The following is a 23569-nucleotide window of genomic DNA, read 5'->3' as shown; positions in this document are numbered from 1 at the left end:
TTGTTGATGTATGCTGGTCGATGATATACTGGGTCCGCGGTATGTATTGAGCGACGATGATGATGATGATGATGTTGCCTAACTGTAACCGCTTTGCTGTCGATACGAGTATACGAACACGCGTTGTAGCAGGAGAAAGGGCCCCATTGTGTGTGATGTGATATATACGTGGCATTATTGTTACACTTGACTGGTACACGGGATCAAATGTATCTCTCTTAGGTGGATGAGGTGCTCCGTGTTATCTCTAGTGATAGTAACGTCACCATACATACCATACAACACAACAGCATAGCGTAGCATCAACGCGTACTACTCATATAGCAAGTACCCGTAAAGTATCACCGTCCATCCATCACCCATCACCTCTTCATCTTCATCATCATAATCCTCTTTATATCGACACTGCATCATCCACTCATAAGATTCCAGACACGATGCAAGCGTTCAAGAACTTCCAGGCTAGTATCCCTGCCATGCCAGCAGTGGACGTATCGGGATTCAACAAGTCATTCAGAAATACCGTACAAGCTACCAGGTGGGTTCGATTATCGCTTTCACATGGGATAGTATGAACGAATCAACTGATATCTTTTACATGGTTAGAGAACGAATCGGTCAAGTTGGTCCTGATGGAATCACCGAGTAAGTCATGTCTTTCCCCTCTTACTTCGAATCCCATCGTCCAATGCAGTGTATCACGCATCAACCTTATCAGCAGTGGAGGGGCGAACGTTGATTGATGTGACGATATAGATTACCAGCAGAGTACAAGGCCCTCGAAGCTCGAGTGGACGCTTTGAAGGATGTCCACCAAAAGTTGTTGAAGATTACCAAAGTTCACGAGAGAGAATCTGTAAGTTGTATCAATCTCTTACAGTCTAGTTTGTTCCCAACAATGGTAGGAATTAGGGAGAGAAACCAATAGAGATAAGCTGATATGAATACCAAATATAGTACGACTATCCCTCCGACGTCGCTGAATCACTTAATGAAGTGGGACATCAAGCCGCTTCTGCTTGGTCGGTCTTTGCCAACAAGAACCTGAAGGTGAGTTGATCGCTGTTACTAAAAAATGGTTTCCCTTCTCACGCTTATCCAAGGCTGACGTGACCAAATGATGTGATATCTATCTTCAACCCAGAACACAAACCTTCCAATCCCCATCCCTTCTCCCTCCGCACCAACACCTCATCAACCCAAGACTCTCCCCCACGCCATCTCCAGAGCTGCCAAGGCAGGTGCCACCGAGCTCGGCTCAGAGGATAGGTTGAGTATCGCTTTGGGAGTGTACGGTGCCGCCATGGAGAAGGTGAGTGGGAATATCTGCATTGTGCTGGTCTTATAGGTTATACGTCATGCTCTAAAAACCATAACCAAGTCGCCTATACAAATTACCCATCCCACCTGAGATTTCCAACTTCCATTACCTGTCATACATAACACTCAGTACCTTCCCCTCCCATCAAACCACGAATCCAGAACACAGTCTGACATTACATTATCGCTCAGGTCGGTGACGCCCGTCTCTCCCAAGATAACCTCATCGCCGACCGATTCGTCACCCCCTGGCAAGCGACTCTATCCACTTCCATCGGTCTGGCCGTCAAGGCTAGAAACAACGTCAAGACTGCCAGATTAGAGTTGGATTCAGCCAGAGCAGCGTAAGTATAGTGCAGTCTTCTTCCTACCCATTCTTGTGTCGATTATATGCTAATGATTCCCTATTTGTCCGTCAGCCTCAAGTCTGCCGCTCCTGCCAAACAAGAACAAGCCAGGTGAGTTATCCCCCCGCTACGTCAGTATCCAAGACCATACCAAGTGTAGCTGATAATGCTTGGATGTCCATTAGACTCCACGTAGAAGAGGCTGAAGATAAATTAGTCCAAGCTACCGAAACCGCCATCGGCCTGATGAAAGCTGTTCTTGAGAATGTGAGCGGTGTTCTAGTGCAAATCCAACCCTACACAATTCCCATCGATATTTCCGCTAATATCTGCTCGTGACCAATTACAGCCCGAGCCACTCCAGAACCTTTCCAACCTCGTTAAAGCGCAGTTGATCTATCATTCCACCGCGGCTGAAACCCTCAGTGTAAGCTAAGTTTCACTTCACAGGCTGTAAGAGGAACAAAAGCTGATTGCAGATGGAACAATGTTGTAGGGTATCCAATCTGAAATTGAAGAAGCTGCTACTGCCGCTGAAGGTGAATACCGAACTTCGAGAGGTGCTTAGAAGGTTGAGATGGAGCTGGGGAAGAGAGTTTGAACTGATTGACGATGCAATCGCCTTGAATCCATATGATATATCTTTTCTTTCGCTATTAATTATTTCAGAGATATGATAATTGAATATGGATTGTAATGAATTCCTTTTCTCGCATTGACTATTCACATATCACTGCATATAAACAATATTACAACGAATATTGACTGATAAAGGAAAAGAGCGAAATAGAGATGGTATGATGAAATTGATAAACACAGCAAATTATGACAGTAGCACTGGGTAATGAGTCTTAATTGGTAAGCGAGAAGCACGAAATGGTAAAGTAAACATACGAAAAGCATGGTAAGGGATGTATAGGGAACACGCAAGCATATGAATGAAATTAATAATCGAAAACACCTCAAATCAAGGAGCAAGACAACATCTGTCGACATAACGATCTCGCCGAGAGAGATTACATCCACCAGGCCTGTATCATAATGATTTATCAGCTACCGCACTTTTTATGTCATGTAGCTGAAATTATTGAAACATACCACTTCAGCCAACTCATCGTTCCTCTCCAGAACCTTTTGAACTTGCATGATATCGATGTTGAATCCTGTTCTTCTGGTACTTCGACCATCGCTTCTACCTGCTGATGATTCGGAGGGAGCGACGGTGGATTCGGCATCGTGGACGAAGATTCGAGCTTTTTGACATACGAGGTCTACATTTTATGTTGGATTGAGTCAGCTACACTTTTACAGGGTCTATGGAAGCTGACTCACCTGCAATATAGCAGACAGGAACGAGACTGACACTCTTTGTGCATCTGGTGAAAGAATGACACAACGAGTGAACCAGTTGTTGGAGTTGATCAGGAGTTATAGCCAATTCGTCGAGTAAGCAGATGTAGTGGGTTGGTCTGGCAGTTCCAACTCTACCGGCATGAGCTTGAAGGAAGAAGTCGAAAGCGTATGGATGGGTGACACTTTGATCAACGACCAGACCACTGGGAAGATTACCGGTCATGTCGACATCCTCGCTTCTACCGAAGAAACGGGTATTATGTCTCTTGGCACAGACACACATGAGAAGAAGAGGTCGATAATCCTTTTGAAGTCTGTCACATGCTTTAAGAATCGCATTGTGCTCGTATGCCAGGGCAGCAGCGTATTGACCTTCTGAAATACCGTCTCGGAAGATGAGGATTCGTTCCGGATATTCCTTGTTGTGTTTATAGAAGATCTTGAGGTGTTCCTCGATCATGGAAGAGAGGTCGGAAATGATTTCGGCTCGTCCTTCTTGAAGTCGAATTTGGGCCGAGTAGGTATCGCAATCGGCATTAAAGGTTGCGATGGTACAGGCCACAGTAGGAGCAAATTCGTTACCGGCTTTGATAGGTGGCTAGAAGAGAACAAGAAAGTCAATCAGGCGCATACCCACAGAAGACCTCAATCAAATTGTCCTGGGACTCACTAATCCAAGATCTCCGCCTAACAACATGGTCTTTCCCTTGACCATACCCGGAAGATCATCGAGGGAGACTTGATGAGGCAGACCACCGATTTTGCCCTAGAACGCATCATCAGCATCAGGAGATTGGATAAACGCCCACTCCAACTTACCTGAATCTTCATCACTAGATTGTCCGTATAGGCTGCAATACCTCGAGGAGCCCTGATTTTAGCAGCTTGCATGCACTGAGTTGGAACAGGTCCTGGACATGTGGTGTAACCGAGTCAGTATGACGTTGGTAAGGTGATGATTAGTTATGACACACCTTTCAGGTCATTGAAGGAACTCTTCTTGATCTTCTCGTACAGCCACGCATCTCTAAACATGTCATCAGCTACAGCACCCTGCTGTTGCGCAATGTCATGTTACTCACCTTCCAGGTAGAATGCAGCAGATGAGCTGAGGAGCACACTTGCCAGCTCTATATGCCGCCCTTGCAGCTTGTTGCAAGGCGTTTGCCACAGCGTCGTTCCCACGAGGATCGATGGGGCCAATACATTCAGGCTGTGTGTTGACTACCTCGACCCCATGAGATTGGAGGACCTGACAAAGGAAAGTGATGTAACGGTGCATTTCATCTTGCTCGGTCCATCGGTCGAAGGATATCACCGACCATGCTACCAGTGGTTTTCTGCCGTTTCGGAAGAACTGTATTACAAGTCAGCCTGCGCCATCATACCTAGATGGGACTGGACTCACTCGTTTCCCTTGAAGACCCCAGCTACCATCGTTTGGGCGTACTGCCAGCTGATTACCATAAAGGACCCGAGGTGGTGGTAAGATACGGGCCTTGAGCTGAACCATCTTCTTGTTGACCTTCGGAATGGGGTAAGCTACCGCTTGGACCGAGTCAACGGGATGTTTGTACTCACCTGCAGCCCCCAAGCTTTGATTTTGTCTTGATTTTCATAAGCTAGTTCCGCTCTCCAATGGTCAACTTGTGCTGCTCGAGCTTGTGGCTTGATGGCGCTGATCTTGATCATCCTGATTGATGGGCCGTTCCGTTTCAGCAAGACTTCCAGACATGGAATTCGATAAATGATCACTCACTCGGCCGTTTGTTCAGCGTTTAGCTTGGTGGGAGGAAGAGAGTTCCATCTTTCGAACTTGACAAATTCAAGTGGAATGAAAGCTTTCTTGCCGTACTAAGTGAGATATGTCAGTCGCGAAGCGATGTATGAGACATTGGAAGGCGAAGCTCACTTGTATGCACGGCAATCTAGGCTTGGTAACCTGAACATGGTGAAATTCTCTGAAGTAATCAACGATAGTAATTTTTCTTCCCGGACCACCCTCTCGACCTTGAATTTCGAAAGTAATTTGTTCTGCCGGTTGAAAGGTGACAGAGAGAACGGTATGAAGTCGGGGACTGTCTCTATGGGTGACTGTGAACTATATTTTTTTCGTCAGTATGCTGATTTCGAAGAAGGCTGTCGTAAGGACTTACCTTCATTCCACGGATCGTTCGTTTGACGATGGATATCTCCATTTGATCCAATTGGCTGATGTCTCTTGTTTGTCCGGGTGGACCACCAAATCCTCCTCTACCCCCTCTACCTCTTGAGCTACCTTTGTCAAGGATCTTAGCGATGACTTCGAGAGCAGGACCATCTGATAGAAATGCGGAGTATCCCAAATCGAGGTTGAGCATGGGAAGACCGGAACTGGAGTATCGGAATGATCTGGAAGACAGACAGATTCAGACATTTCATGTATAATCCGATCACAAGAACTTACTGCATGAAGCCTTTGCAAACCACTGCTCCTTGAGGAATAGCGACAGCACCAGCCATGGTGAAAAACTTATTACCGGTAGTACCGACTTGAGCAAATGTCTTGCTTGGCACATCACGCATAAGCACATTGGTAGCCATAAGACCTATGTATGATGATAGTCAGCTGGGACGATCTTGCTGTTAAGACCAAAGCAGCTCACCAGTCAAACATTGTTCCTCATTAGAAGGAGCTTTCTTGTCAGCTCGGCAGAAGTCCATAACGAACTCGAGGTCGACTTCAGCAACAAGTTTGAGAGCAACTTTCCATCTTCGGTTCTCGTCATCCGATGAGGAACTCTCTCGCATTCGGTGAACGATTCCATCAGGTGCAAGTGCAACGCTGAATGTTTGGGAGGAGCCTGCGATGTTGCAAAATTAGCACGCTGTGTCAAGGAGATGAAAAGTTGAAGATATGACCCACCATCGGCAATCGGAAGCTTGTTGGGGGTGAATGCATTTCTTCTTCCATCATATGCACTGGCTGTTAACCCATCGACGAAGCTGCCTTGTTGTTCGAGACAGAACTGTTCCCAGACGGCTCTGAGGAGACCTTTGGGTTTCTTGGCATTTTCACCTCTTTGCTTGACAGGCTCGATATCAACATCGTAATGGCTATGTGGTATTGCACTGTCAGCTTCATTGATATGGCTCATAGCGGTTAAGAACTCACTAGATTACCTTAGCTCTTCCATCGATGGCTCGCACTTGAAAGAAATTAGAAAGGACACTCAGAGGCCTTCCTTCTGAGCCGTAACCAGGTCGAACACAGTAACTCGTAAGGGAGAGTCTAGTGAGGGATTCGGAAATGTCCGTCGCTCCTGCTCTGGAAGAGGGCATAGCAGAAGTGGGTCTTCTCGAGCTGCCGGCGACCGAAGGGGGACCAGCCCTAGAAGGCGGATTGTAGCTCGGAGGAGGAGCATCTCGAACCTGACCATCGTGTCGAGAAGGGTTTCTTCTGTCATCATAATTCGATTGATAAGGTGAAGGTGGTTGAGGTCGGTCTTGATGAGAAGAACCGTAGTTAGATCTACCCGCGTCGCCTGGGTATTCGGCTCGGGGAGCTCGGGAGGGAGGATGGGGTGTTCTTCTCCCTCGATCATATCGGTCTTCTTCCTCCTATTTTGGGTGGTCAGTGGAATGGTTAGTACATTCGTTGCAGTAAGTAGAAGGTCTTGTAAGTATGGAAGGGGCCCAAGTATAGCATTGATGGTGTTGAGACTTTACAGGCAGCATGATACGGAGCGGTAGTATACCTGCTTGAAATGATTGAGCGAGAAAAGGAAGGAAGCTCAAAGCTTACGTCATTGTATCTTCCTCTTCCTCTCAAGTATTCCCTCTCGTCGAGATCGTTATATCGATCCATTGTAATGATACAACTAACAGTGTGGGTATGTCAGCAGTGACGCTCTTTGTAAGGAAGAGAGTTTGAAGGGAGAAAAGGGGGAAGGAAGGAAGAGGGGTTTGTTGCGATGGCGAGCCCTTTCTTCCATCGCTGTGTGTAGGAGGGGCAGTGGGGAATGGGATGGATATGAGAGGGGAAGAGTGAGGAGGAAGAGATCAACTTACATTTAGACAGTAGGTATATACTATTACAACTAGTAAATTTACAATCTACTTTGACACGAATCCTATTTATACAGATGAAAGCGAATGAAATTAACAGTTTGGTGAGGTGAGGAAAAGAGGAGGAAGAAGAAAGAAGAGATACAAAATACAGAAAGGTGGGAGTTTAAATACCTCTCACTTCCAGTATGGCCAAGTCAAATTCACTTTCCATCACGCACGGTCCTCTTCGACTTAATTGAATATAGGTTTTGATGACGTGGATTAAGTTGTGATTGGTGATAAGCAGTGCGTTCATCTCGAGATGTATGCGTCTGATCGAGTCGTCAGTATTCAGAATGCAGATGAATCCCCCTCCTGAGAGCAAGGATTCGGTCGGATCATGGCAGTCTCCAGATTGAACAGAATGCACAAGGAGGAGGTGGAAGAAGCAATCGGATATCGCTTTCTCTCCCTTCTATGGTGTCAGTGGCCCATCGTATAGGAAGATATGTTCGGGCTCGTGGATAGAGTGGTCAATGAGTGGGACTGTCAACCATATCAGTCAAGTCAACAGTAACCATGTCAATATGTAATGATGAGCAGATATAAAGCCAAGATGAGATCCAATTCGAACCTTTCTCGTCATCGTCGATCTTGACGTATTTCGTATTTAGCCGGGAATTCAATTACCCGAATCCTATGCCAAATAGCTTCCTCCTCCTTCTCTCTCTCTCTCTCTCTCTCTCTCTCTTTCTCCTCTCCTGACATCATCCCTCCCTCTTCAACAATCTTCCTTGTACTCTCTCAAAGCACAACGTTGAAGCTAGCATCCCATACAGCAGATCATCAAGATGTACAACCAGAGCAAACGACCGACCATCTCCTCAAAACCATTCAACCCCGCCCACACTCACCCCGCATCAATCTCCTCGACCCCTTCCATTCAGACTCGCTCAGCCGCTTCTGCATCATCATCGAAAGAGAAAGGGAAACCAGCAGTACCAGAAGAAGGTATACAATCGGGTGGAGGTGGTGGTGGTGGAGCAGGAGCGGGTTCAGAGGAAGGTATAGAAGGACTTGGAGTTGGGAAGGAGGGTGGAAACTCAAAGAAGGAGGGGGAGGATAAGTCGAAATGGAGTGATCCGAAGAAAGTACATCCTGCTTGGGAGGGGTTTGGGAAAGGTCCAGGGAATGATGACGAGGAGAAGAACAACAAGAAGAAGAGGGATGGGAAGTCGAAGCTTTAGGTGAGTCAGCTAAGATCACGCTCTGACTCTGTCTTCTGTTCAAGCTGATACGTTTTGCGTTGTGAAAGACCGCAAGCTTGTTCGTCTGGAAGGACTCAACTCGAGCTTCCATGTCCTCACTCTTTTGGTCCTGTCCTATCCGATATGGAAGTCAAGTTACGATGGGCGAATCACACCATCTTCTTTCCTCACGCGTACCACTCAAATCGCAAATCTTTCATTCCCGATCTACACCATAGCAGAGGTATCGTTGTATCATGTACCATGAATCATGCAGATATTCAGTTCATTTCACTTCTTTCTACATCACTCGCTATATACACATATGACACATATACATAAACATCTTTCTTTCCTGGTATGCAGACTAGCAAAGGCATTTAAGTTCCCTTTCACCAGGATAGCTCTAACCAGTTCTGAGGATGACATGTACACCAGAATCGGTGTAGATGATATCACTGAGCTGACCAACTTCGAGACCAAAAGTTGCGTCCTACGTTAATGAGTCAGTTTGGATTGATTCTGGTCAGACAGTACGTTGAGGGGTAGAAGGTGGAGTGCGAGGTTCAGATAGTCAATGTAGGAAACTCAATCACCCACCTCAAAAGGCTTTTGCATCTGCCCTCTGCCGAACCATCCCAGGTCGCCGCCCTTCCTGGCAGACGAACAGTCGCTCTCTGTCGAAGCTATCTTTGCGAATTCTTGAGGTACATCAGAAGGTGGAAGGGCTTTGAGCGTGTTGACATGTTGTTCAATAATCTTCTGGGCCTCCTCTCGCGTAATGGTGATGTTCTCCTACAGAGCGATATCCAATTTAGCCTGATATCAAACATATGCATCTCTCCCTGCCACATGCTCGCCCTTGTTCTCCCTTCCATAAGAGACCATGGACATATCACCACGATACACGATACGCAAACTCACCTTTCTCCACGAACTAGGTCGTCTACTTCCAGAGTGCTTCGCCAAAATATGGCTCGCCCTGACCTGCCCATCTTTCCCACCTTGCGCTGGCGCCGCACCGGCTCCACCTTGACCTTTCAGATACTTTGACGCACCGGGTAACTGATGTACCTGTTCTGAACTGATCTCAGAGGGTCGTTCCCATGTCGATTCGCCTTTCTGGGCGTGATAGAAATAAGGGATTTGTCGGGAGTTGGAGAATCTTACTTCCCAGCCTGATGATGCCATTTTGGTGGTTGGAATAATTTGGATGTTTCAATTGAGGGAGGCAGTCAGAAGATGTTGTGTGGTGAAGAATAGCTTGGACGCTGCTATATGGAGGAAGGAGGATGGAGGTGAAAGGAACGTTCAACGTGACGGAGGGATGTGATCAAGTGGAGGCAAGGTTGATGAGGTGATGCGTGTCATTGCACGGTGGCTGGATTGGGTGTGGCGTGGCGTGGCAGATCACCTCAACGGGGTGGTGGAAAGCCAACAAACATATCTGCATTCAAAGACCAAGCTAGTTCCTCCCACACAGGAAGATGTAACAAGAGCAAATTGATACCAAGCAATGTATAGAGGAAAATACTGAACCTTGTCAAAGAGAGATTAACCCTGATACCAAACCTCCTTCCCACCTTTCCAAACCCCCTTCAAAGCCCCTGCATCCCAAATACACAAATCCGCCCAACACCCTACTTCAAGCCCTACCATCCTCTCGACCTGCCCACCAAGAGCCTTAGCAGGTGTATAAGTAGCACATATCACAGCTTTCGATAAGCATACACCCGAGAATCTGGCCAGGTTCAGCACAGCTTGAGGAAGGGGTAAGATCGACCCTGCCAATGTATCTGTTCCCGCCAGAGTAATTCCTCCATCACGCTTTTCGATGAGCTGGTCTCTCCATGGGTGGAGGCCATCCGAGAGTGAATGATCCAGCATGTGCATTGCTATGACGCAATTCAGACATATCAACAATGTATCTGTACTGATTAGGCGGAAATCACTCACCATCGGATACCAAGATACATCCGTCTGGATGAGCGTTATAAGCCATACTTACAGCTTGAAGGTGAACATGGATGCCATCAGCTATAATTGAGAAATAGGGTCTTCTGATAATCTGATTATCCTGTTGAGCTCCGGATCGAGTAGAGTCACCAGCAGACTCATCAGAGGCTGCCTCATCTTCCGAGGGTGTCCTTGTACCTCCCAAATTGGCCTTAACACTCGACTCATCATGATCCGTAGAGTTGTTAGGCTTCCTGCCGCTTTGAACGTAGACATATCCACAAGTATCATCCTCGGATTGCCCATCAAGGTATTCAACATTGGATTGTAATGTTCCATTCGCTTCGTATCCGATTTTGCCGAAGGCACAAGCCTCGAATCCATCAAGGCAAGTATCGTCAGTACTTTGCTCATTCGCCACAGCATGCTTCTCTTGATCTTCGATAATAGGTGAGGGAACCCTTGTGGGCGCTTTAGACCTAACCGTCGGCGTGGGGGCAGTAGAGAACACTCGTTGTGCCATATTTCCATCGGTAGCTTGGGAAGGCGAGGAAGCCAGTGATAAACCTAGTAAACCTATCACACCTGGTTCTCGATGATCTGGAATACCGCAAAACAATATACAGTCAGCCTCAAACCACGAATTCCGGTTCATAGTAGGAGTGCTGTACTCACGCAATGGAGGCATAGCATTGAATAAATGAGTTAACAAGGTAGCTCCGTTGATCACACCTCGAAGAGCCCGCTCAGTAGAGGCATTACTTCCAAGCGATCACACCATGTCAGCCTTCCAAGCGGCATTGTAGCTATATTGTAGCTACATTGTATGTCCACTCACGTATGTCCGAGACTGACTTTCCAGCCCCTGTCTACCAGCTCAGGAATGACGTCCAAAATACCTTCCACATCAGGAGCGACGGTGACGACTTTAACGAAACCATCATCTTCCTTAACCAGATTCGCCTCGCGGTAAATGTCGTTCAGTGAGGTCATACCTTCAGATGCCGTTGTCAGACTTGCGAGGGGGTGACAGCCTAATTTCTTGGGATGGATGAACGGTCCTTCGAGATGCCATCCCAATGATCTACTTAAGCCATCTTCCGAGTTGAGCCGGGTAGGTAGCCTATGAAGAAGAGGTAGGATCAAGTGGTACTTCTCCGGAGTTTGGGACTGCAGGAAGTCAATCAGCTATCAAATCTGACGATCTTGGAGGACCTGAACAGCTGGCCAAATACGGAATTGACAGTATCATCTCAAAGATCGCTGTTGTAAAGTGGCAGAACACTCACAATAATAGTCGGTAAAAACCCCGTCACTCCAATCCTACATAGACCCCTGGCCATCTCCCTAAATCCATCCACATACTCTTGCTCATTCGTATACTCACTCAAATCGACGCCGAACGCACCATTGATCTGGATATCGATCATGCCCGGACTAACCCAATGACCTTTCAGATCAATCGTTTGGATGTTATCTATAGCCACTGATGAAGACGGTGCGCTGCATATAAGTCCGGTGGCGGTATCGATATACAATGAGGATAGGGGTGATAAGTCCCCTGAGGGAAGGATGAGATGGAGGTTCGTAAGTTGGATATATCTTTCGGTGGACATCGTGGGGAAGCTGTACTATTTATATTGTATACTGACGTGTGCCTGTAGGTATAGTCTGCTGACCTGCGATTTGAGGCCGAGAATACTATCTCAGAACGACGATGATGTTCCACTTTAATACCTGCCGCGAAATGGGAATCAGCCATCTCGACAAAACCGGACGAAGCACGTTCGATATTTCATCCTTTATGACAATTCCTTCTTTTCCGATATCGATTTCTACAGTATATCGCTATCTTCCATATTCATCAGCCTTCGATACATCCTCGGATCATCGAGTCGACTTTTATTCTTTGATCGTTTGTGCAACTGATTTGTCCATGTACTATCTCCTATAAGATCGGGCATTGGGGGTTCACTCATAATTCGAAGTCAGGTTAGTGTACTAATAGCCGAGGAATTATACCAGGATGCATCCACTTTGGGAATACTCCAGATAAATTTCACGATATGACAACTCGCGGTCGACTAGCAGTAGAAACAATGAAGGATGGTGCATTCGTCCACCTCAACTATGGAGTGATCAAGAGAAGAAAATCCAGAGAAACGATTGACAGGGGTGAAGGAGGAATGGCGTGTAGTTTGCCGAGTAGGATGATTGGAAGCAGCTGCAGTCCGAACACATCAAGATCAATGCACAAACCGCAAATGGTACCAAGGTAGTCGGTCATGAGATGACAAGAGATCCCTCAGAAAACGGACTGCAGGTTGAATGTCAAAGAGCTACATGTATCATGTAAAAGGATCGATCGTGGGCGCACAAGAAGCTTAGTAAGAGCTTCAGTATGTAGTATCGCGGGTCAAGCCGTGTAATCTACCCTACACCTTCTTGTTGATGTAATCGTTCTGCCAATCGCCATCAGTTTGGATCATCGATCTGTGCAATGTCACATCGCGAGCAGTCCCACTCACTGAATCGAACCTCACTGTATCCCCCTCTTTACAGACCAGACTTGCAATATGTGGATTAGTTACCCTCGGAGCCACTCTATCACCTTTGAGGTCGGTTGTGAAAGAGTAATCTGCGAATTCATCTTCTACATACAGGAGTGGTTTGCCAGTGCACTGATATAACAAGCCATAACAAGTCAGCATCTCTCGCAATCAATCTCAAGACAAATTGGTGTAGTCAGGGAGGATGGTAGATAATCCTTACATTAAGATCGTATCTGACGTCCTTGGAGTTTCTGTCCTTGTAAACGATGACTCGTCGAGTACGTTCATTTCCGAGCTGACCAATCTCAGTCGTGCTCCATTTGACAGGCATCGAATGGGTCGGTCCGTCATGGAGGGTGTTATTTTCGTCATAGTACCCTGCACCATGATCCGCCCCGATTGAAAGCATCATTTTTGGCTCGATCCCATCCCCGGCAAGGGCCTTAAGAGCTGGAAGGCTCAATGCGAGTAAGACAAGGTTTTGGGAAAACATGATGCGATGCGAAGAAGCAGGCGGTCGTCGAATGGGTGGGTTGAACGGAGGGTAGATATGCTAGGAGAGCAGTACAAGATGTAAAACGTCTCGCTGAGGTAAGGTCTCAGGGATGAGTTCGTTAAAGAGTAAAATCGTCGGCTGGCAAAAATAGAAAAGGATCGATGTATAAATGAGACAATATCAATCCTATGTGAGCCAGCCAGGCGGTGCATTTAAACCTTTTGACCCAACATCCACAACGCTCTGATAGTGCTCGCTGCACGTCATATCACTAATACGAAAGCGACATCCTTTCAAGAGATCTGAAACTCAAAGGAGACGGCACTCAACAACTAAGATCAAGATCGTATGAAATTCCCCACTTCTCAATGGAGTTTCGCATCAACACCGCTTTCACCCTTTGGACACAAGGAGATATGTCTACAACGGTGACATCAAAGGATTTAAGATCCAGCAAAGAAACCATCGACAATCACATTTCGAATTTTCAACGTAGTTGAGTCGAGTGCATTTCAAAAAGGTTCATCTCCTTTTCTGAAGAGTGAGCTATTTTGGGGAGTCGTGTTCATGCTGACGATTCCTATAGATAACCTGCAACGCCCCCGTTACTGTTGACGAATGTTACAGTGGCACATGATACATTGCTACATTACTGGGGCATTTGCGAGCTTTAAGCTCAATGGTATGATCACGAGAGATGTCTAGCTAGAGTTGAATATCCGGATTGGATCAATTCTCGCTTTCGAGTCGATTTGCGTTTGCCTAGCTGTCTAGCGGGCATATGACGCCTAGAGAAGTGAGGGAAAACATAGATGTTCAGTAGCGTCCATACCACTGGGAGTCTGATTGGGCCCTCAGGGCTTTGATGACATGAGCACTGATGCCTCTCCTCGAACTCACAGAATCGAATCGAACTATACGATCGTCATGGCCAAAACAGGTCAAGAGTGCGATATCGACACGATGGACCTCAGCAGTGACGTAAGGCTCGTCCATCTTCGTCGAAAAGTTGTAACTTGCGGCCTGATGCTCCTCATAAAGAAGTGGCCCGGCATAACACTATGTTACAGTTATTGACAGAAGCCCAAGGCCCCATCAAGTCAGCTGACTGACAAAGGAGGGGGACATGCATCGTCCGATCGCGAGCCAGGCAGGCTGGCTGGCTGAACTTACATAGACGTCATTTCTAATCACATCCGAATCCTCGTCCTCGTAGATAACCACTCGTATCTTCTTGGTAGTGTGACCGATCTGGTCGGACTTCCATTCCACCGTCATCGAGTGCTCAGGTCCTCTTTGGAGCACATCGTTCTCATCGTAGTATCCCGTTCCTCGAGCGGCCAGTATCGATAACTTCACCTTCTCGTCATCTTGAGCAGACACCGACATCATGTGTACGAGAGCGGCGAATGCCGGGAAGATGAGTGAGTGATATATCATCTCAGGTTGACTGGTCTGTAAAGTCTGAGGAAGTAACAGGTTTTCTTATCAAGTTAGGAGGATAAGATGTATCAACGGACAAGGTCAGGTTGACTTCGACCCAATTATAAGCTTATCAAACATGCTTCACAGCGTTCAATCATAAATCGATCATGACTAAACCAGGAGAGGATGCTATCAGAGGCAAAGCAAGACGATCTGTTGAATCAGGGGAAATTCAGGATTGCACCATCTCCTGACTTCAGACAACAAAGGTGAGTGAAGCCGTCAATACCCAACGGGATTACATAACCGCAGCCCCAGCAGTATTTGGCTGGACGGACAGAACCCCCTTCGTCCATTGATCTGGATCGGGTGAGCCGTCAAGGGGATGGGGGGAAAGAGTAATCAAATGCTAGTTGGTCAGCAACCCCTGGTAAGATTAACCACCACAAATTAGGAGGAGTTTCTGGGTCTGAGGTGAATCAAAGGATCTGGTCAATACCGAATGACCAGCGCTGAGTAGGAGACTCTTTGTTAGGATGGCTGCAGCTGTATGAAAACTTAACGAACGGTCTATGTTGTCTGACTGGATCTCGTTATTCTGTCGCAATTGAGGGAAGAGGGTCGATCTAATGGTTGGCCAACGACGCAACGTCAATTGACGGAGAAACTTCATCTTTCCGGTACTCATACAGAAGGGGCACGAGGCTACAGTATACCTGTATTCATGTGTACAAACAAAGACGCATGATCTCAACGGTGAAACACTTCCTCAGATTCGACGATTTCGAAATCGATTGAGACCGTCTATTTCACTCAGGTCGCTTTGTTGATGTATTCGGTCTTCGAAAAACCATGACACGTCAGCCGTAATCCCCAAATTAACCATAATCATCCATGTCTACACTGGGCGTAAGGAGATCTTTCAACTCGACTCACAGAATTTAACTTGATTTCACCTTCATAGAAGTAGTCCATACTAACTATCTCGGGGTGTTTAATGTCTTTCACAATCTCGCCTTTCTCAGACGGCTTACTGAAGGTGTACTCTGTCTGAACACCTAGTACGTACTCGAGTGGTTTTGCTTCGCACTGCAGTATTGCATTCAAAATTTCAGATCAGTCCAATTTCTAAACAAACAGTGTTCGCCTCAAAACATGGACGGTTTTTGCTGCATTGCGCACAGGGCGTACGATGTCGCGGTGAGGGGTGCAGAGCACAGTATAAGACTTACGACCAGAAAGTACTCATATACATTTTCAGCTTGATCCTTCCAGATATAGGCATTCACCACCTTTTCGTTATCGGGTTTACCAATCGAGTCTTTATGCCATGTAAAGATTCTTGAGTGGTCTGGTCCTCCCCGAAGCTCTCCATGCTCGTCAAAGTACTCCGTACCTGGTGCAGCGGAGATTTTCAGTTTGACCTCGTCTTTGTCCTCTGCAGAGACCATGGTGATGATGCCCAACAAGGCTGGGAGGATAAGACTGGTCAGTGTCATGATATGATCTAGTTAACTGAGTGTGCCGGGCTGATAAAGATGATGCAAACTACGCCTATGCGAGGTAGAAGAACCAATCCGAGTATATCAGTGTGGAATTTCTGGCTCAGGCGATAGATAGCAAATGGGAACAACAGACTCGGTTCACGAAAAGCTTTATACCCTTGTTAAACCCCTTATACCAGAAATATGAACATGAATAAAGCTGCGGCTCTCAATGAAGGTGAAGACAAAGAAAAATGACATGCAAAATGTCCGAGAAATCACACAATAGGATTGCAATCAATTCGTGGATCCGCCCACCCCCTCTCGTTTCAAGCTGAGGAGGCAGATCCCAATCTACGAATCCCTCATGAAAGGAGTAGTACTCTGAAAAGAGATGAGGTAATGCATGCCTTTGTTTATTTGTGGCGGCTGCCTGATCTCGAGATGTACGGATAGCACGTAGATAGAGGTTTGCAAACCACGAATGATTTTGGTCAGAGGCGGTTTTATAGCCGTCCCAGAATCCTGACGTCATACAAGATCATCGAGTGCCGCTCCAAACAGCGAGGTTGGTTCACAAAGGATCTTTTATTCTGAAAATACAACTGCCCTTTGATCTTCAGATAAGGTTTACAGTACGGATGAAAGACCATCATTCTCCTTTGATATATTGAGATCATCATTCAAAGAGAAAGGGTTTTAGCGGTGCAAATCCTCATCATAGGATAAAGGACACTCGACCGGCCGAGGTAATTTAGTATTTGAAGGAACCAAGTCAGCACTGCATTCGGGGCTATAGGGATGAAAAGAGACGATCAATGATGAAGGGTGAGGCCAGTGATGCGCGTCATATGGTGTAAAGTAGTCATCTGGTATGAGCAAGGTTTGCACGCCTGGAGAATATTCGTTCGGATCGAAAAAATGGAGGTTTTGCTATGTCACACATGTCTTAAAGGGTAAGAATAATCAAGATTCGTTGATCCAATCTTGGATTAGCGATGAGCTTCATACATATCACGGATGATTCAAGATGATCTATAAGTATAATCACGCCTCTTCCTCAGGCTCAGGAGGAAAAGCCTCCAACACCAATTTCTTCTTATTCACTTTACCCATATTCTACATCAACCACATATCAGCCTCAATCCTATTGGTCAAGTTTAAGAGTATAGCTAACTCACGTTTCTTGGAATTTCCCCTTCATATATCTTCAATTTCTTCGGCAGCTTATAAGGCGCAATGACATTTCTCAATTCCCTTCGTAGATCGGCGACTGTCACTTCCGGTCGGGAAGTCACCAGACAGACCGATACCTAAACGAACAACGACACTTCCATCAATCTCCAATTCTCGCTTCCCTAAGGATGAACGTCAAAGACTCACCACCTGACCCCACTCCTCATCATCTACACCAACGACCGCACAATCCTTCATGCCCTCCAATTCCAATATGGCACGCTCAATCTCCACAGCACTTATCTTCTCTCCTCCAGATTTGATGATATCCGTACTGTTCCTTCCTAATATCCTGAGCTGTCCTTCCGCTGCAGGGTCGGATGAGTATACACCGACATCACCAGTCTTGAACCATCCATCTAAGAATTCTTTGGAAGTGGCCTCGGGGAGTCTCCAGTATCTGTAACGAAAAAAGCGAACATATCAGCTCTATACTGTCGCTTTCGAGAAGTTGGTTCCACTCACTCTTTTGTTATTGGTGGTCCTCTGACTTGCACCTCACCGGAGACTTCTCGCTCAGTCACCTGTTTGTTTCCCTCTTCATCCCATAATCTAATTTCAACACCTTTCAGAGGGAATCCAACATGACCCTGTCAAATCAGAATGCGAGTGTCAGCATACAGTCTCCTTCAACATGAACTGAACCGATCGGGAGTTGGGTGGAAGATTGCAATTTCGCGTTCACCACGACATCCAATTCATCTCACTCACCTTGACCCTCTTCTCCACTTCCCAGCCTGTCCCAGCGATGATCCCAGTCTCAGTCATCCCGTACCTCTCCAGCAGTGCCTGCCCACCACCAACTCCACCAGGCTGTTCCCACGTCTTCTTGACGCTTTCGGGGAGAGGTGCAGATCCGGATACCTGTAATCGCAGTGTTGAGGAGGCCTTTGTTGCCTTTTCTTGGAGTTCTGGTGATAAGCCAGAATGAGCGGCGATGAGACGGGCTACAGTGTGTCATCTCGTCCGTCAGTCTGACAAATTAAGATAGGTAGTTCTCCTGTATAGAAAAGGGCTATCTAGGAGAGATGTCGTATATATGAAGGGCCAGCGGGCATTTTGGACAAAGCCAAACTCACAGTATACAGTGGGTACACCAAAGAACATCGTAATAGGATCTTTGCCTTCATCATTGATCCATCTCTTCCAAATCTGAGTGTGGGCAAAGAGTTTTGTCAGCTGGAACTTTCTTTCCATTGTACTTGTTCGGTGCGAGTAAGCGGAGGACTTACAGCAGGACCATCGAACTTCTCCCATAATTCCACGGTAGCCCCGGACCAGAGAGTAGGTAAGAGAGCAACGACGATACCGTGTAAGTGGTTTAGAGGCAGTACATGGAGGAGGTGATCCTGGTAGTATACAATCGCACATCTCAGCCCAGTCCGTCCTCTCACACGCCTCGAGGGTGGTTGAAAATGATGATTGATTATGATAAGGATGAGTCAGACGTACCGATTCGGACCATCTCCAAGCTTCAGCCACGGCTGATACCTGCGCTGCGAGCGCTGAATGACGAGTTACCACGCCTTTAGGTCGACCAGTCTGCGGGAATACACGTATTAGCTCAGTCCTTACGGCGTTACGGCGCAGTCGGTACAATAAGTAGGAATTGAAGGATGGGGAATAATTTATAGATAGCACGACAAAAGCCGTACTCACCGTACCACTAGTAAAAAGCATCATCGCCCTCCTCTCACCCCCCAGCTCCCTCCCCTCAATCCCCTCCAAAACCCCCCGTTTCTCATCCTCCGATACCGACGCCCTATTCTTCCTAACCCCCTCCAAATCAATCTCCAAAATCCCACATTCCCCACCTTCCTTCCCTACTTCTTGAACCAGCTCTTCCGCTCTGCCTTTATTTTTGTGATCGCAGATGATCAAACTAGTACCAGCATTGGTAGTCATATAAGCTTGTTCGGGCAATGGTAAACTCGGTAAGATCGGTACTGCCAATCCCCCACTGGTCCATACAGCCAGCATAGCCAATGGAACCAAGTACCCCTTCTCACATAGGATAACTACTCTGCCTTCTTCCTCTTTGATAAATGGTGAGACGACCGAAGATAGGGACAGGAGATCGTCGACAAGTTCAGAGTAGGTGATGGACAGTGAGAGGGGGGTGTCGATGATGGCTTTTGAGGTTGGGGAGGTACGGGAGTACTGGATTATCCTAGATAGGAGGGGGAAGGTGGAGAGGGTGGTCATGTTGGCGATGGTGTACCTCTGTATGTTGATACACTAGATATAGTGGTATCTATCTGTCGTGGAAAGTTCCTCACGATGGTGCTGAGAGTCGAGAAGAGGATGTTTTTGGTGTTGAGCGAATGTAAAGTTGATCAATACGATTTGCCTTTTACTACCAGCTGATATTCGGGAAGATAGTCCACGATTGGGCAGAACGTATCTCTAATGTGGTAGGTTATACAACGACGAGTTCTTTACACTATAATCAAGAGAACTATAGTGTACAAGCTTAGAGTAAGAAGCTGGAGCTGAGATGGTCTCAATTGATTATTTGATTCGCCGATTGCCCCCAATTGCAACTCGCTCAAGATCGCATTCCAGTCTTAGTTGGCCGATGAAATCACCTTTATCTCGGCTAAATCCGATCCAACCATTTGGGTTATTCACCGTACGAGTTTACCTTGCCGTAGAATACATTTCACAAAAAGATGTTCATGACATGGCATACATGATACATGTAAAGTATGTAGAGTATAGTAATAGATATATGTATCCACAATTAAATACAATACCCTCTCACCCCACAACGAGAAGAAGAAGAAGAACAGTCTCAAACCCAGACTATACGGTATCTCGCAATCTCATCACAACCAAAACCCCTTCCATCTCACATTTCAGTACCCCTCTCTCTCATCCTCTTGGCTTGTTCATCAGCCTTGTCTTTATCATACGTATCGTTCTCGTTCCCTTCGCCTTCATCTATCTCAACACCAAGTTCATCATCACTCTCACCCAACGAAACAAAGCTGAATGTGGGAGAATCAAAATCCGACGTAGCTGGTGAATCAGGTGGGACATATTCAGAATGTGGTGGAGAGTATGTATCGTTTGTGTGGCCTATCATCCCGTCATTACTATCAGCTTCACTGGATCGTCACTCTTCTGCCCGTCATGGGAAATAGTATGTTAACATTACTCTTACTCACCAAAACTAACATCCCTCCAATCATGTTCCCCCGCCAATATCCTACACAGTTGAGGGGGCAACTGATCCCCAAACCTAATCCATACTTCATCCCTCATCTCCTCCATCGAATTAATCTCAACCTCAAACAACCTCACTTCCTCATTGATCAAGTCATTTCCCGATCCATCCCCTCCAACAATCTTATGATCGTCTTCTCCCTCTGGTTGATTATTTACCGGTCCGAGGGGAGGTACAACCGTCGTAACGTCGTCATGTTCGCCCTCTCTCCTCCGTCTCGCTCGGTCCCTAGCCACCTCCTTGGCACCCTTGAGCACCGCAAGCGAGTTGATCGATCGGGGCAGATGTACTCTAATATGAGGTACGTTGATCTGAGTCCAGAAATCCAACTGCGGCGCTCGGACTGTCAGACTTGCCAATGGGTCCAGGGCGACCACTGACAAAGCTTGCAATCTGGGTGTCCAAATCTCTCTAATGAGTTCGAGGAGCAACGCACGGATATGATGAGCGAGGAGATGCCAGGTCATACCCGGTGCGTGAGCCAATGGGACACCACCAGGTCCAATTCTCGTTCCAACCGCAATATTGTTCTGGCCTACGGGGCTGTGTCGTCGTCCGGTGTAATCGGAGAGTGCAAATGCTTGAGATCTCTGTTGAGGTGCGGGTACTGTCGCTTGGATCATGGCTGTATTGGAGGGAGCTGATCTAGTAACAATGCTAGTTGACGTAGAAGCTTGATTAACAGGAACACCTCTTGAAGGAGTAGGTCTGTACCATGAGGGACCAATGTCTCGTGAAGTGTCACGAGGTGGTGCGGCGGTCGAATTGGTGTCGAGGGATGACGTTGCTCTAAGATAGGAGTATCTGCTAGACCCCAATAACCTCAAATCAGGACTGGAGATGGAGGAAGGTCGGGTACTCAATTCATCTTCATCTTCACTATCAGACAACTCCCATCCAGTGAAATCAAGTGGATTGTCGGCAGAATCACCCGGCTCATGATCCTGTGGCACCAGCATGTGGGCGCTTGACAGATCAGTGACTACTTGATTTCCGGCGGTCGATGCAAAGGGTGTAGACAAGGTTGTAGCTGAACTCGAGGTTTGGGATAATGCAGGACCTTGTGAGTCCGACGATCGGGAGTCGACCAATTGTCGTATTCTACGGTAAATCTGTTGAGTTCCGGGATCCCCGAGCAAATTGCTCGGTATCGTAATCGAAGGAGAGTGTTGAGCTGGTGCAGGTGGAGGGGCAGGTAATGTTGGAGGGTTCGGAAGTATGTTAGGTATTTGAGTACTCGCCTGTGTCTGAGGAGGTAACCGCGATGCCAAATTGATGGGCTGATTAGCAAGCAATGCAGGAGCCGCACCCCACGGACCCAAAGGCATAATGGGAGCAGGAGCTTCCGGTCTTGAGGGTTCGATCCACCATGGAGGCAAGTCTAGCTCTGTCGCGTTATAAAGAGCATCTCTCCAGTTCTTCTGGATCGCTACACCTGTAACTTCATGTGTATTTCTGTGAGACGAGAGATCTGGTGAAGGTAATATCGAAGGTTTACTTCCATACGAATTGTATACTCCGCCTCGTGTCGCACCGATTATATCTTGTCCATAGGGTGAATCGTATAGATCCCACATACGGAATTCTAATCTTGCTTTCTTGGGATTGATATATCGTAGACCATGAAACAGGAGTGAAGCATCTGCCTGATGGAGAATAAGGGTATCTTTAAGTGTAAATGTCGATAATTCAGGTAAGATCCCCATCAACGTATCGAAAGAGGGATGAATAGTGTATGGCGCAACATTGCTGGTTCCCACATCGGGGTTCTTTCGTCCAGAGTAGAATGCTGAGAACTCTGTCGAAGGGATGATAGGCGACGCTCGTACGGTGAAGTGCTTGATATAGTCTTTATAAGGCAGATCAGTATACCGAGGAGGTCCGCCCAAAGCTGCAATAAACGGAGTGATGGCTTTGTATCCTACGTATGGATGTCGGTAGAGAACCGGCAAGGCGATTCGAGCATGATCACGGGAGAGAAGAACTGGTGTGAGACCGTTGTGAAGGATACCGGTATTTTGCCACTCTACGAAGGGGGCCAATGGTATATTAGCGGACGGTCAAAGGATGGTTGTTGGTACGATGTAGGAAATGGCTGACGAAGAGACCTCTGTGATGAGTGGGATTGAAGGGAAGGTTGGAGTGGGATCAGAGTCAGATGGAAGAGCAGTCGAAGTGGGGAGTAGGAAGGTAGGATAATGACTTACGAGTGGTTCTATCCTCATAGTAAATCTCAAAGATCCTCGTCCAAACTTCCTCTGGTAATTCAGGTAGATAGACCATTTTCATCTTTCCCTTCCCTTTATCCTTCTTCACCACAACTTCCTCTTCCTCCATATCTGTATCTTCATCCAGAGGGTTCTGATCCCCTCGAGGGGTCAGATGAGTAGTGGATAGTATATCTACCATCGAGTCACCCATGTGAAGTTTCTTGTACGGTATGTCCTCTTCTGAAGGGGGTGAGAAGCGTCGCTTTGTACTTGATGACAAGGAGGAAGTTGATGAAGCTGGAGTGAGGTCTATCATTGATAGTGTTTTGATGTAGGATGATAAGAGGTAGAGGGATGGGGAAGATGGGAATGATGTGCGGTGTGTAGTGATATATATGTACTGAATTGAAATGGGATTGAGATGAGGACGAGTAAGGTTGAGCAGAGTGCATTGGTATGGGCATGGAGTGAATCGATAGAGTGGAGGTTATACGTATACCAACAACAACGCACAGATCACTCTGCCACATCCACGTGGGTATAACCGATCTATAACCGAAAACACTGTGCATTTGATTCCGTTTGCTATTTGCGGTGATGTCCGCCTCTTGATTCAAAAATTCGGATCAATCTGACGGAAGGGAGGTGTATTCGAGAGATTTCTAGTCAAATGCAACCAGTTAGA

At 46.8% G+C, this 23569-nt stretch overlaps 10 protein-coding genes across 10 annotated transcripts; 2 read left to right on the top strand and 8 right to left on the bottom strand.

The window, feature by feature from the left end:
• Window positions 1–437: 437 nt before the first annotated feature.
• Window positions 438–2235, top strand: I302_104296 (uncharacterized protein; the record flags this gene model as incomplete). Its single annotated transcript, XM_019189660.1, has 10 exons — window positions 438–538; window positions 607–645; window positions 757–856; window positions 958–1050; window positions 1145–1312; window positions 1513–1664; window positions 1740–1778; window positions 1853–1934; window positions 2017–2094; window positions 2164–2235. The coding sequence occupies 10 exons, from the start codon at window positions 438–440 to the stop codon at window positions 2233–2235; spliced, it is 924 nt and encodes a 307-aa protein (XP_019049222.1).
• A 448-nt stretch (window positions 2236–2683) lies between these two features.
• On the bottom strand, window positions 2684–6867 carry I302_104295 (uncharacterized protein; the record flags this gene model as incomplete). The annotated part of the gene is made up of 17 exons (XM_019189659.2): window positions 2684–2698; window positions 2766–2938; window positions 3000–3618; window positions 3691–3786; window positions 3840–3931; window positions 3995–4047; window positions 4103–4377; window positions 4429–4545; window positions 4602–4713; window positions 4780–4874; window positions 4933–5121; window positions 5177–5411; window positions 5467–5608; window positions 5666–5863; window positions 5926–6116; window positions 6175–6620; window positions 6805–6867. The coding sequence occupies 17 exons, from the start codon at window positions 6865–6867 to the stop codon at window positions 2684–2686; spliced, it is 3111 nt and encodes a 1036-aa protein (XP_019049221.2).
• Window positions 6868–7900: 1033 nt separating this feature from the next.
• I302_104294 (uncharacterized protein) lies at window positions 7901–8296 on the top strand (the record flags this gene model as incomplete). Its single annotated transcript, XM_019189658.1, has 1 exon — window positions 7901–8296. The coding sequence occupies one exon, from the start codon at window positions 7901–7903 to the stop codon at window positions 8294–8296; it is 396 nt and encodes a 131-aa protein (XP_019049220.1).
• A 406-nt stretch (window positions 8297–8702) lies between these two features.
• I302_104293 (uncharacterized protein) lies at window positions 8703–9487 on the bottom strand (the record flags this gene model as incomplete). The annotated part of the gene is made up of 3 exons (XM_019189657.1): window positions 8703–8789; window positions 8897–9091; window positions 9221–9487. The coding sequence occupies 3 exons, from the start codon at window positions 9485–9487 to the stop codon at window positions 8703–8705; spliced, it is 549 nt and encodes a 182-aa protein (XP_019049219.1).
• A 363-nt stretch (window positions 9488–9850) lies between these two features.
• I302_104292 (uncharacterized protein) lies at window positions 9851–11868 on the bottom strand (the record flags this gene model as incomplete). The annotated part of the gene is made up of 5 exons (XM_065869839.1): window positions 9851–10191; window positions 10253–10852; window positions 10928–11013; window positions 11091–11422; window positions 11542–11868. 5 exons carry the CDS (start codon window positions 11866–11868, stop codon window positions 9851–9853), a joined length of 1686 nt encoding a protein of 561 aa, XP_065725911.1.
• An 819-nt stretch (window positions 11869–12687) lies between these two features.
• Window positions 12688–13216, bottom strand: I302_104291 (uncharacterized protein; the record flags this gene model as incomplete). The annotated part of the gene is made up of 2 exons (XM_019189655.1): window positions 12688–12933; window positions 13025–13216. 2 exons carry the CDS (start codon window positions 13214–13216, stop codon window positions 12688–12690), a joined length of 438 nt encoding a protein of 145 aa, XP_019049217.1.
• An 872-nt stretch (window positions 13217–14088) lies between these two features.
• On the bottom strand, window positions 14089–14689 carry I302_104290 (uncharacterized protein; the record flags this gene model as incomplete). Its single annotated transcript, XM_019189654.1, has 3 exons — window positions 14089–14142; window positions 14201–14359; window positions 14474–14689. 3 exons carry the CDS (start codon window positions 14687–14689, stop codon window positions 14089–14091), a joined length of 429 nt encoding a protein of 142 aa, XP_019049216.1.
• Window positions 14690–15538: 849 nt separating this feature from the next.
• Window positions 15539–16176, bottom strand: I302_104289 (uncharacterized protein; the record flags this gene model as incomplete). Its single annotated transcript, XM_019189653.1, has 3 exons — window positions 15539–15565; window positions 15662–15814; window positions 15958–16176. The coding sequence occupies 3 exons, from the start codon at window positions 16174–16176 to the stop codon at window positions 15539–15541; spliced, it is 399 nt and encodes a 132-aa protein (XP_019049215.1).
• Window positions 16177–17256: 1080 nt separating this feature from the next.
• Window positions 17257–19650, bottom strand: I302_104288 (uncharacterized protein; the record flags this gene model as incomplete). Its single annotated transcript, XM_019189652.1, has 9 exons — window positions 17257–17328; window positions 17391–17522; window positions 17593–17845; window positions 17911–18035; window positions 18157–18392; window positions 18525–18597; window positions 18678–18794; window positions 18898–18987; window positions 19105–19650. The coding sequence occupies 9 exons, from the start codon at window positions 19648–19650 to the stop codon at window positions 17257–17259; spliced, it is 1644 nt and encodes a 547-aa protein (XP_019049214.1).
• Window positions 19651–20296: 646 nt separating this feature from the next.
• Window positions 20297–23200, bottom strand: I302_104287 (uncharacterized protein; the record flags this gene model as incomplete). Its single annotated transcript, XM_019189651.1, has 3 exons — window positions 20297–20526; window positions 20616–22700; window positions 22882–23200. 3 exons carry the CDS (start codon window positions 23198–23200, stop codon window positions 20297–20299), a joined length of 2634 nt encoding a protein of 877 aa, XP_019049213.1.
• Window positions 23201–23569: the final 369 nt, after the last annotated feature.

Source organism: Kwoniella bestiolae, chromosome 2 (genome assembly GCF_000512585.2).
Source record: "Kwoniella bestiolae CBS 10118 chromosome 2, complete sequence".
Taxonomy (NCBI): Eukaryota; Fungi; Basidiomycota; class Tremellomycetes; order Tremellales; family Cryptococcaceae; genus Kwoniella; species Kwoniella bestiolae.
Note: the sequence above shows the minus strand (reverse complement) of the source record. Positions and strands in the feature narration are given on the sequence as shown.